General features: G+C 35.3%; 1 protein-coding gene across 2 annotated transcripts; it reads right to left on the bottom strand.

Annotated features, from left to right (window-relative positions):
• Positions 1–2,882: 2,882 nt before the first annotated feature.
• On the bottom strand, positions 2,883–13,914 carry LOC125664286 (ADP-ribose pyrophosphatase, mitochondrial-like). Of its 2 annotated transcripts, none has more exons than XM_048896968.2 (8): positions 13,735–13,914; positions 10,773–11,008; positions 8,590–8,691; positions 8,133–8,219; positions 7,560–7,668; positions 7,182–7,325; positions 5,735–5,852; positions 2,883–5,067 (listed from the first exon to the last, which is right to left on the bottom strand). In XM_048896968.2, exons 1-8 carry the CDS (start codon positions 13,897–13,899, stop codon positions 4,955–4,957), a joined length of 1,074 nt encoding a protein of 357 aa, XP_048752925.1. In that variant the 5' UTR covers positions 13,900–13,914; the 3' UTR covers positions 2,883–4,954. The 2 variants fall into 2 exon arrangements, with proteins under 2 accessions (XP_048752925.1, XP_048752926.1); XM_048896969.2 differs by lacking the exon at positions 13,735–13,914 and adding an exon at positions 13,313–13,728.
• Between the last annotated feature and the right edge of the window lie 227 nt (positions 13,915–14,141).

Raw genomic sequence — 14,141 nt, 5'->3', positions numbered from 1 at the left:
GGCGATGTGTCGGAAGATGAAATAAGTTCAGAAGAGCCTGAATCAGAAGAAGGTACCAAGGTTGCTGGGAAGAGCCAAAAGGAGTTCGAGAAATCAAGTGATGGAAAGTCCTCTGAGTTAGAAGTCGGCAGAACCGTTAGGAAGCCGAGAGAACCAACACCTGTCCAAGTTCCCAAGAGGAAGATTGGAGACGAAAAGTTCCAGTCTGCCTTGCAGAGGACTGTAAAGGCAGTGAACCAGTTCCTGCCTAGGTCAAAGCTACCAAGACCATCCCAGATGGTAGATGAAGTATTCAAGCTTGGGAAACCACAGATCGAGCGAGTTCCAGTAGCCTTAACTCCACAGATAACCTTAAGAGTTCATGTTAGTGTCCAAACAACGATGACAAAGAGAAAAGTGGTGTGGACCACTGCAAGATGGAAAGAAGGAGACAGAGACATGGAGAGAGTTGAGATGGTTGAGGAGTGGGTGGACTAGAGACTTAAGAATTTTAAACTTTCTCAGCATTCAATTGACATGATTGAAAGAATCATGAATAACATAATTGTAGTTTCCATATAAAAATGAGCCAACATTGACTCTGTTGTCAAGATAGTCGAGATAGACTTAACTGCAGTGAATTTTTGGGAAGCTTTTGTTGGAAATTGCATTTTTCACCTGTTGTTACATTTTGGATTTTTTTTAAAAGAAAACTAAATGTTTAAAAAGAATCTGGGGGGGGGGGGGGGTTGGTCATGTGGGACACATGACAATTGAGGCGTGGGTAATGTGATGATCAGAGAAAATTCAGATTAATATGTTAGAACTCTTTTATGCATTGAAAATCAAGAAAGGTTATCAGCCAATCAAAATCAGTATAGGTAGTATATAAAGAGCGCAGTCACTGCTGCTCCTCACTTCGTTGGTAGAAGACAAGCTGAAAACACCTTGGGTAAGACAGGGATTAGACGTAGCTGAACAAGCTTTTCCTTCCCTATCTCCCTAATAATAAGGACAATCTTTATAATAAAAGATACATACTTAGTTAAGTGAGCCAGCATCTGAATCAACAAGTTTTCCCAACCCACAATTTAAACTGAGCTAACTGCTCAAAAAATGATTTGTTTTGATTCGTGGGATAAGCCCAGATCACTTCTGAGAACCGTTGAAGAGACAAAAATAATGAAACAATCAATTACAACTTTGAGACGGAGCAATGGTTCTTAGCAAATATAAAAACTCTAAATGGGATGGGAAAACTTGTTACGCGTTTATTCACTAATATTTCACGTTATAACGCGAAAATTACGCGTTTATTCGCTATTGTTTCACGTTATAACGCGAAAGTTACGGGTTTATTCGCTAATGTTTCACGTTTTTATATTAGCTAAGAATCATTGCTCCGTCTCAAAGTTGTAATTGATTGTTTTATTATTTTTGTCTCTTCAACGGTTCTCAGAAGTGATCTGGGCTTATCCCACGAATCAAAACAAATCATTTTTTGAGCAGTTAGCTCAGTTTAAATTGTGGAAAATAGTTTTAATTTAGTGTATTATAATTTATTGTATTTAAATAATTTTGGTAAATCCGCTCGGTTACACGTCACAGTAACACGAAATTTCTATATCGTTATGATTATGTAAAACAGGAACCCGTCATTAGTGCATTGAACGAATATAAGTAACTCTATAAGTAAAGAACTATATACACACGCATATAAGTGGGACTGAGAAATTGTGATCAAAAAATGCATATATCATACGAAAAAGTCCTCTAGCCGTTACCCTGACAACCGTTACCATGACAGTCACACCTCCCAGGAAGAAGACGTGCTAGAGTACAGTTGAACCAAAATGAAAAATAATACACATCGAGAATAAACGTCATCATCTGACTAAAACTGAACCCGATTTATTAATCAAGTGCGATGGAATTATTGCGCATCAAGACAGGCGCAGGTTCAATTAAGTTTTGGGTTTTTCTATTTTATAAAGCAGATTGCTGACATTTATAAAATGTATTTTCATTAAATTTCAAAAGGAAGTCAGCCAATTTTACAATCTAAGATGTGTTATCCCCCGCCTAGATTGATAGCTCTGTAATTAAGGTGTCCGACTGCCAATACGTAGTTTGTGGGTTTAGCGGGGATTTTAATTTTCCCCCAGTCACTATCTACTACGACTACACCTCTCTAAATATGATAGATATACAAAACAAAGTTTTCAAATTCAAAATATCATCCCCTTCCATTCAAATCAGAATGCTTTGGTGTGTTGTTCCTCCTTAAATACGCGAAAGTTGTCGTTCATAGTCTCATGCTATTCCTCCTTAAGGAAAATACTCTTGCACGGACACAGTCAACAAACTGATGACCCATCTATGCCTGGGGTAATGGTAATGTGTAATGGACCATTTTTTGCATTATGAGTAATGGTATAATGTAATGCATTACTTGTAGAAAATATACTGTAATGCACAAGGCTGATGTCCTCTGAAAGATGAAACTTTTGAAACATTGATGACAATGAAATACAAGGAATAACTTGCATTGATGAATATTTTGTGTGCTTGTGTTTCTGTATATTTAAAATTCATAAATCATTATAAAGAAATAATTGTTTGCCATTTCTTTAAAATCAGTATGATGTGTAGTGTATAATGTAATGGAATGCACTCTCAAGTAATGTGTAATGTAATGCATTACATTTCAAAATAGGAGTAATGGTAATGTCAAATGTTCCAAGTAATGGTACCGTAATGCATTAGATTGCTATGTAATTGACCCCAGGTCTCGGCCCATTGTTACATATCACCACAAGAGACTTTGTGATTAATTGCCGAGAACTATTATCAATTTTTTTTCTGATTACACAGAAGTACACTGACCTTACAAGCTTGACACATTTGGATTATAGAAATTTATTAAAATTCATTCTACAATCATAACAATTATCATTAATAGCCATAAAAACGCTGTACATCATTTAATTACATGCAAACAAAATTAGTTTACAGCGTTACACATGATGGTACCCTGCGGTACCTACAAGATCTAATCTATAAAATTCATCTCTAGTTGCTCATGTGGAACTTTGATTTTTTTTTTTAGCAAAGAAAATAAAGTATTAATGAAACGATTACACAACGAAACATTGTGAAATTGATGATGCAGCTGATGTACACTGAAGCTGTCAAACCAATGTAATTACATGGACACAGCACACAGAAGCAGGAACTAGTCGGAAGGGCAGTCATTTCCCACCAGGAACATTTTAAAAGAAAAAAGTGACACCCCCCCCCCCCTACAGTATATATTCCCTAAAAGTATTCATAGTATGTGTAGAAAACGTGTACAGTTTGTGAAAATTTCTTGATCACAAAACACTGCAGTTGGGTATGTTATAATAATTCATTTACACTGCATGCAAGTAAAACTAATGTTGTATCCTCAAATACATTTCACTTTCACCTAGTTTACAGTAATTTATGAATGAAAAAGAAATTTCTAGGAATGGAAAAAAATCCATATTCCCAGTAATTACATTGTACACATAGCACCTAGGGACAAAAACAAAATCAAGAACCATAACTCCGTCTACTTCCTACTAACTAACAGTAACCAACAAAACGTTAGTAGAAACATTTAAACATTAATCTCTTTAAAATACATCAGAAATTTCTGGTATATCAAGTACAGTGTTCTGCGGTCTATATTGGATCAGAAAACATAATGTAAAGGAGAGGGAGGGGGAGAGGGAGGGGGTGGGGGTGGTTAAAGTTAAACACAATTTACTATCGAAAGTTTTCATGATTTCTGAACAAAAGCTAATGTACTTAACAAAAACATTTATCAACATCTGAACTGTTAGCTGTACTTCACACAAATTCAAGTGTCAAAATACCAGCAGGGTCCTTTGTCAGCTTAATATCCCTGTATTCTGATCGCCTTATTATGAAGACAACCACAGAGACACTGGGTATCGAGAAATGTCAACAGATCAGAACTAGGCATGAACACATATATGTAAATAAATACAAGAAATGAGGATAACTACAAATATCTGCAAATATACATCTCTACCTGATATAAAAACCATGTAATTAAAGTGTTTTTCAAGTACATGCTGGTATACATTTGTAATTTATATGGCTTCCAAAATAAAACTCAGATAAACCTTACAAGTATTTAAACATTGACAAGTCAGAAAACTTACTCCAGTTTTTCATTTGCCACTAGATATAAACCACAGACTATGGGTACAAATTAAATATAGGATTATGTACAAGTACTGTCATTTAAAAAATAAATTTCATTTACACGAGGGTATGAACTGTGACGTGTGACACTGGTAAACTTCATATGAACTGTGACGTGTGACACTGGTAAACTTCATATGAACTGTGACACTGGTAAACTTCATATGAACTGTGACACTGGTAAACTTCATATGAACTGTGACGTGTTACACTGGTAAACTTCATATGAACTGTGACACTGGTAAACTACATATGAACTGTGACACTGGTAAACTTCATATGAACTGTGACACTGGTAAACTTCATATGAACTGTGACGTGTTACACTGGTAAACTTCATAGAGCAGCGTGAAGCATTGTAGTTGATAACCTCGTGTATTGTCAAGTTTCAATTTCTAAAATTCATTTCTTAAGTAACTAATACAAACAAAAAGAGATGATACTGTGTACATTTACATCTTATTTTTATATTCTACTTTCATTTCTGTCAATATTCCCAGCCATTAAAATATACTAATACTATATTAATCAAGATTCATACATGAATCTTTACAACTGCAACGTGATCATGAGAAAATGTCTAACATTGCAGTATGTAAAGCTATAAAAGATGAATACACTGAAAACATAAACATCCATGGATAATTTTGATATGTGTAGTTTCTGCGTGGGGGGACTGTTAATTTGTAACAATGGTCTGATATTCACCGAGTCATTATCACCAACTGGCACTGTGACGTTTCGCTACTTCTAATAAAAAGTCTACATGACTTGCATAGAGATCTAAACTGCCACTAAGATCCATCCACTGTACATTCATTGCATCATCACCTAAAAATAGAAAACATTGCATCATCACCTAAAATAGAAAACATTGCATCATCACCTAAAATAGACATGACAAAGGATTGTGAGTACTGTAATCTCACATGTATCTCAACAATTGAAACTCAGATTTTCACTGACCATTAGATATATCTTAATAGTTAAGCAATGTAAACATTAGAATTGGAAAAAATAAAATTAGAAAATTGTAAGCTCAAATCGTCTCCATACCCCTTTAACAATAGTTGGTCAAACTTAAAAAAGTTAGAATTTGTGCAACAACATTTCCAAAGATCTCTCTCTCTCTCTCTCTTTCCTATTTTATATGTTTGCCAGTGCAGTTAGATAAATAATCAACTTCATCTGTAATACACAATTGACTAATTTTACTTTCTTTTTGGCGGATTTAGAGGGGGAAGTAAACTTTTCACAAGAAATTTCCGAAATAATGTGAGTAAAACTCCAGATTTGGCACCTAAAATGGCTGGGTATTTTGGCTAATACTTGAATTTCACATATGACCCATGACCTCTTTGTCAGAAAGTGGGCTCCCTAACCACTAGGCCAGCACAACCAACATACATGATATAGATATATATATATATATATATAGAGAGAGAGAGAGAGAGAGAGAGAGATCTTCACAACTACTGAAACAAAGAAACACATGTACCTGCACATAAATCAATTTTTCCTAAACACGAACTATCTTCATCATGGAAATTCATTGCCACCGTCTCCATCCATGCGTTGTCTGTGTTTCGGGGATCATCTACGTACCCGCGGTAAACCTGAAAAGATTTCACACCCATTTACCTCATGTTGTTACTCCACTCAATTAGAAGGTCAGGATGAGTAACAAGTAAAAGAATGGATATCAAACATTTACGACTATTTGTAATGGTTTAAATATTATAGGGTTAAACATTCTTTTTGAAGAATTTATCGATGTGTAAACTCTGGACATTTTACTCACAAACTGAATAAAAAGCACTTTTATGTTAAGTTTGTGAGTAAAATATCCAGAGTTTACGCATCGATAAATTCTTCAAAAAGAATGCTTGATTCTTATAATTCCAATTTGTTCCTTGTATTATTAATTTCAAAAATTTGAATAGTTTCCCGGCACTATGTTATTTTCAGGCGCGTGTGTACACATAGCGTTTTTGGATTTATTGATGTGTAAATTCTTGTTTAGATTTATTTTTGTCCAATCAAAACAATTGTAATAAATGACATTGGAATTATTCTGCCGTTCAAATATAGGTATAGTGTAAGCAGAATATTTTCCTTGAGGTTTACCTTTCAGTTATTGTTTAGATAATACATGTAAATATCTATAAAATCTAATTTCTAATCAAAATTGAAGTACACTTTACATCATTCTATAAAAAGCTCTCTCAACGTAGGAACCACAAAACCGAATCCCTGAAACATTACATTTTCTTACAACAAATGCAGAGATAGGCCTTTAAGGTGGCTCACTACACCCTGAAATAATTTCTCAAACCAGTACGAATTGATTTAATCATAAAAGATATGATGATATATATTAATGCCAAAATGGCAGAAAATATGCAAATTTTGATAAAAACATGATTTTCAAAAAAAATTATTTCAACACATATGAACAAAAGACTCTGGTGAATTTGAATTTGGCAGAGATCTGCGTTTCACCAGCCCAATGCTTTAATCACTGAGCTACGATGATAGACAAACAAATCGATCGATACAAATAATTTTACAAAGCATTTAAATCGCCATCTTGTGACGTAGTGTCATACAGAGTATAAGCTTTAAATTAGTGTAGTGAGCTTAAGTCTGGTATCATGTAAGGTTAAACCAAAACCTAGGAACTTTAAGAACTCAATATATCCCCACACCCAAACAAGTCTAAATATGTGTTTTGTTTTCTAGAGGATGATACACTAATTAAGAAAGAAATACAATCAATTCATTCCAGATGTCATGTTGCTATAACAATGTTGCTACCTGCCGTCTGAAGAAATTTAGACGACAAAAACATGGACACATTTTATCCAATGACAGAACACCATTCTACCCTGAGACAAAACAAATTTCAGTCCTGAGAACAATGTCTGCCTATCTTTAACAGTTACCTCTCTTCCTGTGGAGAAAAACTCAGTTAATTCTATTTCCATCTTCTTCTTCTCCTCTTGCGACATCTGGAGGGAGTTGAGGGCTTCCTCCCCAAATTCACGTCTCAGTGTTGCTGTAACAACCTCCCCTGCATCCACCATACCCTGAAGATACACCAATCTTTATAATAATCTAAACAACATGTGTTATGTCAGTAGATCGTAATAATATTTTAATCACAAAAGTTCTTTGACCCCACTATTTTGTTCTTTGACCCCACTATTTTGTTCTTTGACCCCACTATTTTGCAAATGAAGGACAGCAAAACATGGCCATGAAACTTTTGGATACATTTTCAGTTGCACTGAGTCTTTATACATGTGGCACTGTTTACCCACCCCTGGAATGGCCCACTGGTGATTGTCCCTCCTCTGGACGCATACAAACTGTAGGATGGATTTACCATCTGCTCCCACGACAGCCTTCCCTGAGTCATCACGCTTCCATCTGCACAAAACAGTTTTATTTGTTGCTAATTATATTCTTTACTGATTAATAAAGTAATCTTAATGTGGTATCACCACAGAGAGAGAGAGAGATGAGAGAAAGAGTGAAAGAAATAAAGAAAGGAGAGAGAGAGAGAAAGAAAGAGAGTGAGAAAGAAAAGAGAGAGGAGAGTGAGAAAGAAAAGAGAGAGAGGAGAGTGAGAAAGAAGAGAGAGGAGAGCGAGAAAGAAGAAAGAGAGGAGAGAGAGAGAAAGAAGAAAGAGAGGAGGGAGAAAGAAGAGAGATGAGAGTGAGAAAGAAGAGAAAGAGGAGAGAGAAAGAAAGAGAGGAGGGAGAAAGAAGAGAGAGGAGAGAGAAAAGGAGTGAGAAAGAGGAGAGTGAGAAAGAAGAGAGAGAGGAGGGAGAAAGAAGAGAGAGAGGAGAGTGAGAAAGATGAGATTGAGAAAGAGGAGAGAAAGTTCTCACCTGGTGACTATCGGGTCTGCTGCATGGTTGGGTCCCCACCTCCCTAGCTGCCCCCGGCCCACAACACCTGTCCTGCCTCGTGGATTTCTATAAATTAAAGCCAATGAAATTACTGTAAAATATCAGGAATAAAAGTTGATTAACAATATACTTTGTGTCTTAATTAATGCATTGTAATGTAAGAGTCCTTATCAATCACAAACAAATTTAATAACTGTACAAAAAAACTCACTAACTGTAACATTGTAAAACTGCCACTATGTTTTCTAGATATTTATGATAAAAATTTGAATATGGCCACCATTTTTATTTGTATAGCTGAGGCATGCAAGACATTCGGATGTCCTACATTGAACTGCAACAACTAGTACAATTTTAACATTGAAAGACAAGGAATGCGGAATCCGTTATATCGACACCGCCAAACTAAGAGATTATCGTTAATTCTCGATCGTACCTTGGCACTCCATCGATCACTTCATAGTCGCCCATGTGACTGACTCGGTTTATTTTGCCATCACAGCCATTGAAGCTTAATGGAGTGTCTACTTTCTCTGTTCTGAATTAAAAATACAAACATAACTTAAAATAAAAAACTACAAACACTTTCTACAATTACTTATAAATGTATTTTGCTTGCCCCTTAACCTTAGGTATATCGGACAAGAAAATGCATTTCAATAGATATCATAATTGGGTTCATGTTTAATGTTGTAAAAGACTTTTGGAAGAACCTGTCAGTTTGAATATACAATACTATTGTCTCAACAGATTCCCATTTAAAACTATATGTGTCAATAGGAGATCATATCAACACCCCGTAGTGAAAATAATACATATCCCGGCCCCGTAGTGAAAATAATACATGTACCCGCCCCGTAGTGAAAATAATACATGCACCCGCCCCGTAGTGAAAATAATACATATCCCCGCCCCGTAGTGAAAATAATACATGTACCCGCCCCGTAGTGAAAATAATACATATCCCCGCCCCGTAGTGAAAATAATACATGTCGCCACCCCGTAGTGAAAATAATACATATCCCCGCCCCGTAGTGAAAATAATACATGTACCCGCCCATAGTGAAAATAATACATGTCCCCGCCCCGTAGTGAAAATAATACATGTCCCCGCCCCGTAGTGAAAATAATACATGTACCCGCCCCATAGTGAAAATAATACATATCCCGGCCCCATAGTGAAAATAATACATGTCGCCACCCCGTAGTGAAAATAATATATATCCCCACCCCGTAGTGAAAATAATACATATCCCCGCCCATAGTGAAAATAATACATGTCCCCGCCCCGTAGTGAAAATAATACATGTCCCCGCCCCGTAGTGAAAATAATACATATCCCCGCCCCGTAGTGAAAATAATACATGTCCCCACCCCGTAGTGAAAATAATACATATCCCCGCCCCGTAGTGAAAATAATACATGTCCCCACCCCGTAGTGAAAATAATACATATCCCCGCCCCGTAGTGAAAATAATACATGTCCCCACCCGGAGTGAAAATAATACGTAACCAATAAACTACCATATCAATTCCATTTGTAACTCCTCACATTTGTAACTCCTCACATTTGTAACTCCTCACATTTACACTAGAAAAAATCACTTTAAATTTTTTAAAAAGTCTACACTAAGAGTACTTCAATACGCAATTTCCGAGATATCAGCTCTTTTGTGATGGAGGTGTGTTCCGTATTCTGTTGAACGCTTTGGTGGGTACAAGATGAATACTTACAGTATAGACTGGCTATGTAAATAGGATAAAAGTTCTGATAGCATAAATTTTGTTTATATCAGCCATTAGTATACATTAAACTGACCATATCAAGAATAATTTGTTTGAATGAGGCCATTAAATTAAATATGAAATTATTTTTATTTCCTCTGCTACATGAGTGATACTTATATCAAAGAAAGATGGTGATTATAGATTTTTGTTTAAGCTATTTTATTATTAAATACTAATAAACTAATATTGTGTGTCCCTGCATTTCAGGTGGTTGCATGACATCTGGTAATCATCCTGTAGGCATTATATGAATGCACCAATTTTATAAGCATTTGTACCCACTGCGTGAATACGAAAACATATTTTGCGCTTCACCATGCATAAGAGTTCAACATAGGGAAATATAGCTATTGGGCAACTCGGAAATTGTGTAATGAAGCAAATTAACTGTAGAACTGCATACATGTACCAAACATTCAAGTACATTTAATATCTCCAAGCAAAACACTGAAGTCTAGGATATTGTCACAGTGTCATTAAGTGTGGACAAAATGACAACTCAATAACAACATATACCCGCATTAGTACGCTTTAATAGTCCTATGTTTTACCAATTCACTATGATGTCATATGACTCTTCAGGAGAAATCTGTAATTTTGTTAATAGAATAATTCAGAGAATATCAAAACCAGAATTTATTATACCAACCAGCAAATTTCCAAATAAGACTTACTGGACATTGCTGAGAAATATGAGTACATTGTAATTGTCCATAAACAAATTAAATAAAACCACACCACTTCTCTCTCTCTCTCTCTCTCTCTCTCTCTCTCTCTCTCTCTTTCTCCCCTATACAGGTCTTGTGGGACACCAGTGGGTTTTTTTTTTACCTGATATCAGCATCAGCATATACAGGTTTATTTAAGATAGACTGGGCAGTGTAATCCACAGGTTTATATTCTGGAAAACTAGAACTCCATGGTACTTTCTCATCCGGCACAGGACAGCGTTGAATTTGACTGCGGGGGTAGATCTCACACCGTGCTTTCACATGGCACCTGGGCTTCATAGTAGATGAAGAAAGTCGGGCCACAGATGTGGCTTTATTGCCCATACAACCTCTGTTCTGAAAAAGAAATGACAAGGATTATTGGGTTTTACTGGAGACGATGACTGTGAGACGGCGCTAAGGTGGACACCAGAAGAGGAAAGGGCACAAGGTGAGACCATGCAAAAACAACCTGGAGAAGGGCAGCAGAAACAGAAAGGAGAAGCTGGAATGAGGTCAAGATGGTAGCAAGAGACAGTGTCCCGGTGGTTTGGAGAGAGGGCGTCACTGCTTTTATTCTGGGGGGTTTTTTTTGGGCCTCCTGGCATGTAGAGAATGAAAGTGCTAAGACAAGTACTGGATATTTGCTGGACTGACCATTATTTTAGCAGAAGAAACAGCATGAATCTTGTCATCACTAATCATCTGGTTAATTGTTAATGTTGTACTTCATAGTTTTTCATTATGACCAAGCGGGTGTACCATAAAATCTCAATGGTCATGTACAACTAAATACCAGTAATAACTATACAGTTGGTGCACTTTTTTATGTGTATCTATCAGAGTGGATGATAAGAATGATCTAGTATTGATATCAGCCTATTGTTAGGCTAGAAACTCAACAAGAAGTAATGACCATCCCTATACCTATTCACACTTTACATGAGAACTGAAATCTTGTATGTATCCTTTCTGCCAATTTTAGTCATCCTCTATGTTCAAAATTCAGCCCCATTCAAATGGAAAGCATGTTCATATGTTTCTTCCAACGTCCAAATAAAATTCCCGAAGGAATCATGATATAAAATCATCTGCATCAAATATCTTATTCAAATTTTGATTATTTAGTTGAATTTATAGGTAGAAACTCAAAGAAATGATAACACATTTTCCATTGCTACAATCGGAGTAAAAAATATATAGGAATAAAATCAATTTGAAATAAATCAGTCAATATAGTGTTATTTTTTATGGGGAACCTTACGAAAACAGAATTTGTTGAGTAAAACTACCCCAGTCCCTACTATTTAGATGTTATACAATCACTACTGGTTGGTAATGCAGAGACATAAATAACAGAGATTGGCAATTCCTAAGAGGACTGCACTTTATCTGGCACAATAATAATATATGCCCCTACTGGCCCCATAAAACTCAAAGTGGTTCAAATGTGATATGACCCTAGTGTAATATATACAATAACATGTACATTTGCACCAGTAAATAAATTCCCCGTCGAAAATATATAAAGTGACATTAACAATGTTAATGATTATTTCTAAATACTGTCACATCAGAAAAGAGTTAATTTCCACAATTTCTTTAAAATGCATTCATAAGTTTGATATACAATTTGCTTCATAAATACTAGAGTATAGGAATAATCAAACAACACTTTTTACATAATTATCTATCATAACAGTACAGTGTAGATTTTGGCAGCAATACAAGACTTGTTCTAGACAAGTCAAGATGCTTTAATATCAATTATCAATCATTTGTTTATTGTAAAAGTTTGTTAAATTCAAATTATAAATTTTTCGTATAAAAGCAGTAAATTTTAAAATAACATATCTATTTGACCACTACAAAATGTATAGGTTGACTTGCCATATATTGTAAGCAGTATAAAGAATGCTTATGTCGGTCACTAATTACAGAATGGATGAAAATGCTCTATACACATTGGTACAAAGCAGTAAAAATTGTGAATGGGACATACCTAATTGAAGACCTAAGGGTAATTGAAGACTTACAGAAGACGAGACAAAAATAGTTCCCCCTACCCAGCTTAGAAAATACACTTTAGAAAACTTATTTTTAATTTTTATCAAACTTTTTTGTTTATATTAGATATTTGAGACATGTTTAATGAGAAAAATCATATTAGTTTTTACGTAAATAGCCTATATTTTTGAAAGTCTTCCCTAGGTCTTCAATTTACCTGTAGGTCTTCAAGTAGACAGACATACCTAATTGAAGACCTACGGGTACCGCGGGTAATTGAAGACTTACAGAAGACCTACAAAAATGTGAGCTATATACATCAAAACTAATATGATTTTCTGATTAAGCATGTCTCAAACATAAAATAAACACAAACAATTTTGATAAAAATAAATTTGATAGTGTATTTATAAACACATATGTGCTTCTACGTATTACTAGTACACTTTACAAGAAAGCGTATAAGTGTCCTATAATTTTTATTTGTCTGAATAAGTAAATATTGTAAAATAAACATTTAATACCAAGCAATGAGATATTTAGTTATTAACTCATCAGTGATTACGCTACCCCTCACATCATACAGAGCTCTTGAACATTATTTAGACATATATAAAGGTATGATCTACCTTCACATGATGTGTATACATGTACCTTGATCCTAAGTAGACATTGGATGTACTCCACAGATAACCACACCGTGACGATCATTCTACAGACGAGGTGTTCGGGAGAATGTGGAAATACCGCTTATTATTATGGTTACAAGGCATAAACAACAAACCGAAGGTGTGGTGATAAAAAAAAATATATCTAAAATTATATCGTGTTCAATATAATGAATTCATAACATAAGTGAACAAATCTCAATCTATGGAATTGTGTACCGATTTTATGGGTATTATATAGTTTCGCAGTGAAAATGAAATGGTTCATTAATTTTGAATGAATGCTTTGTTTGGGTAAAACAGGTCAAGCGATACGGACTCCATATTATTATAAAGATGGTTCAACACTGCTCATGGTGAATAAATAGGTTCAAAATATTGTAATGAACTTCATAAATATATACTTACGCCCAGAGTAAATTCTCCGATCAATGAAATTGATAAAATAGCAAGTTGTAACATGCACCAGCTAGCAAATGTTACACACGGTGACGCCCCCTGAACAGGAAGTAATAAGTAATATCGATCCCGATTGAAATTGTCTGGAACAGCATCTTGAGGGAATTCATTCATTATTGTATACAATAGACCTTTATAATTCATGATAACAACCATTGTATTATTTATAGTTATCTCATCAAATACCTGCAGTGTCTGATCTCAAATTGAACCCCTTGGTGGTGGTGGGAGGGGGGGGGGGGGGGGGGGGGGGGTGAGACAAGTTGCTGTCCTTTAAAAACAGAAACTTAATATTCTTGGTTGAAATAGATATGTAGTTTGAAACACATTTTCTAATTCTTGAAATCTTGAAACAA

Source organism: Ostrea edulis, chromosome 1 (assembly GCF_947568905.1).
Source record: "Ostrea edulis chromosome 1, xbOstEdul1.1, whole genome shotgun sequence".
Taxonomy (NCBI): Eukaryota; Metazoa; Mollusca; class Bivalvia; order Ostreida; family Ostreidae; genus Ostrea; species Ostrea edulis.
This window is presented reverse-complemented; position numbering and strand designations above follow the sequence as displayed.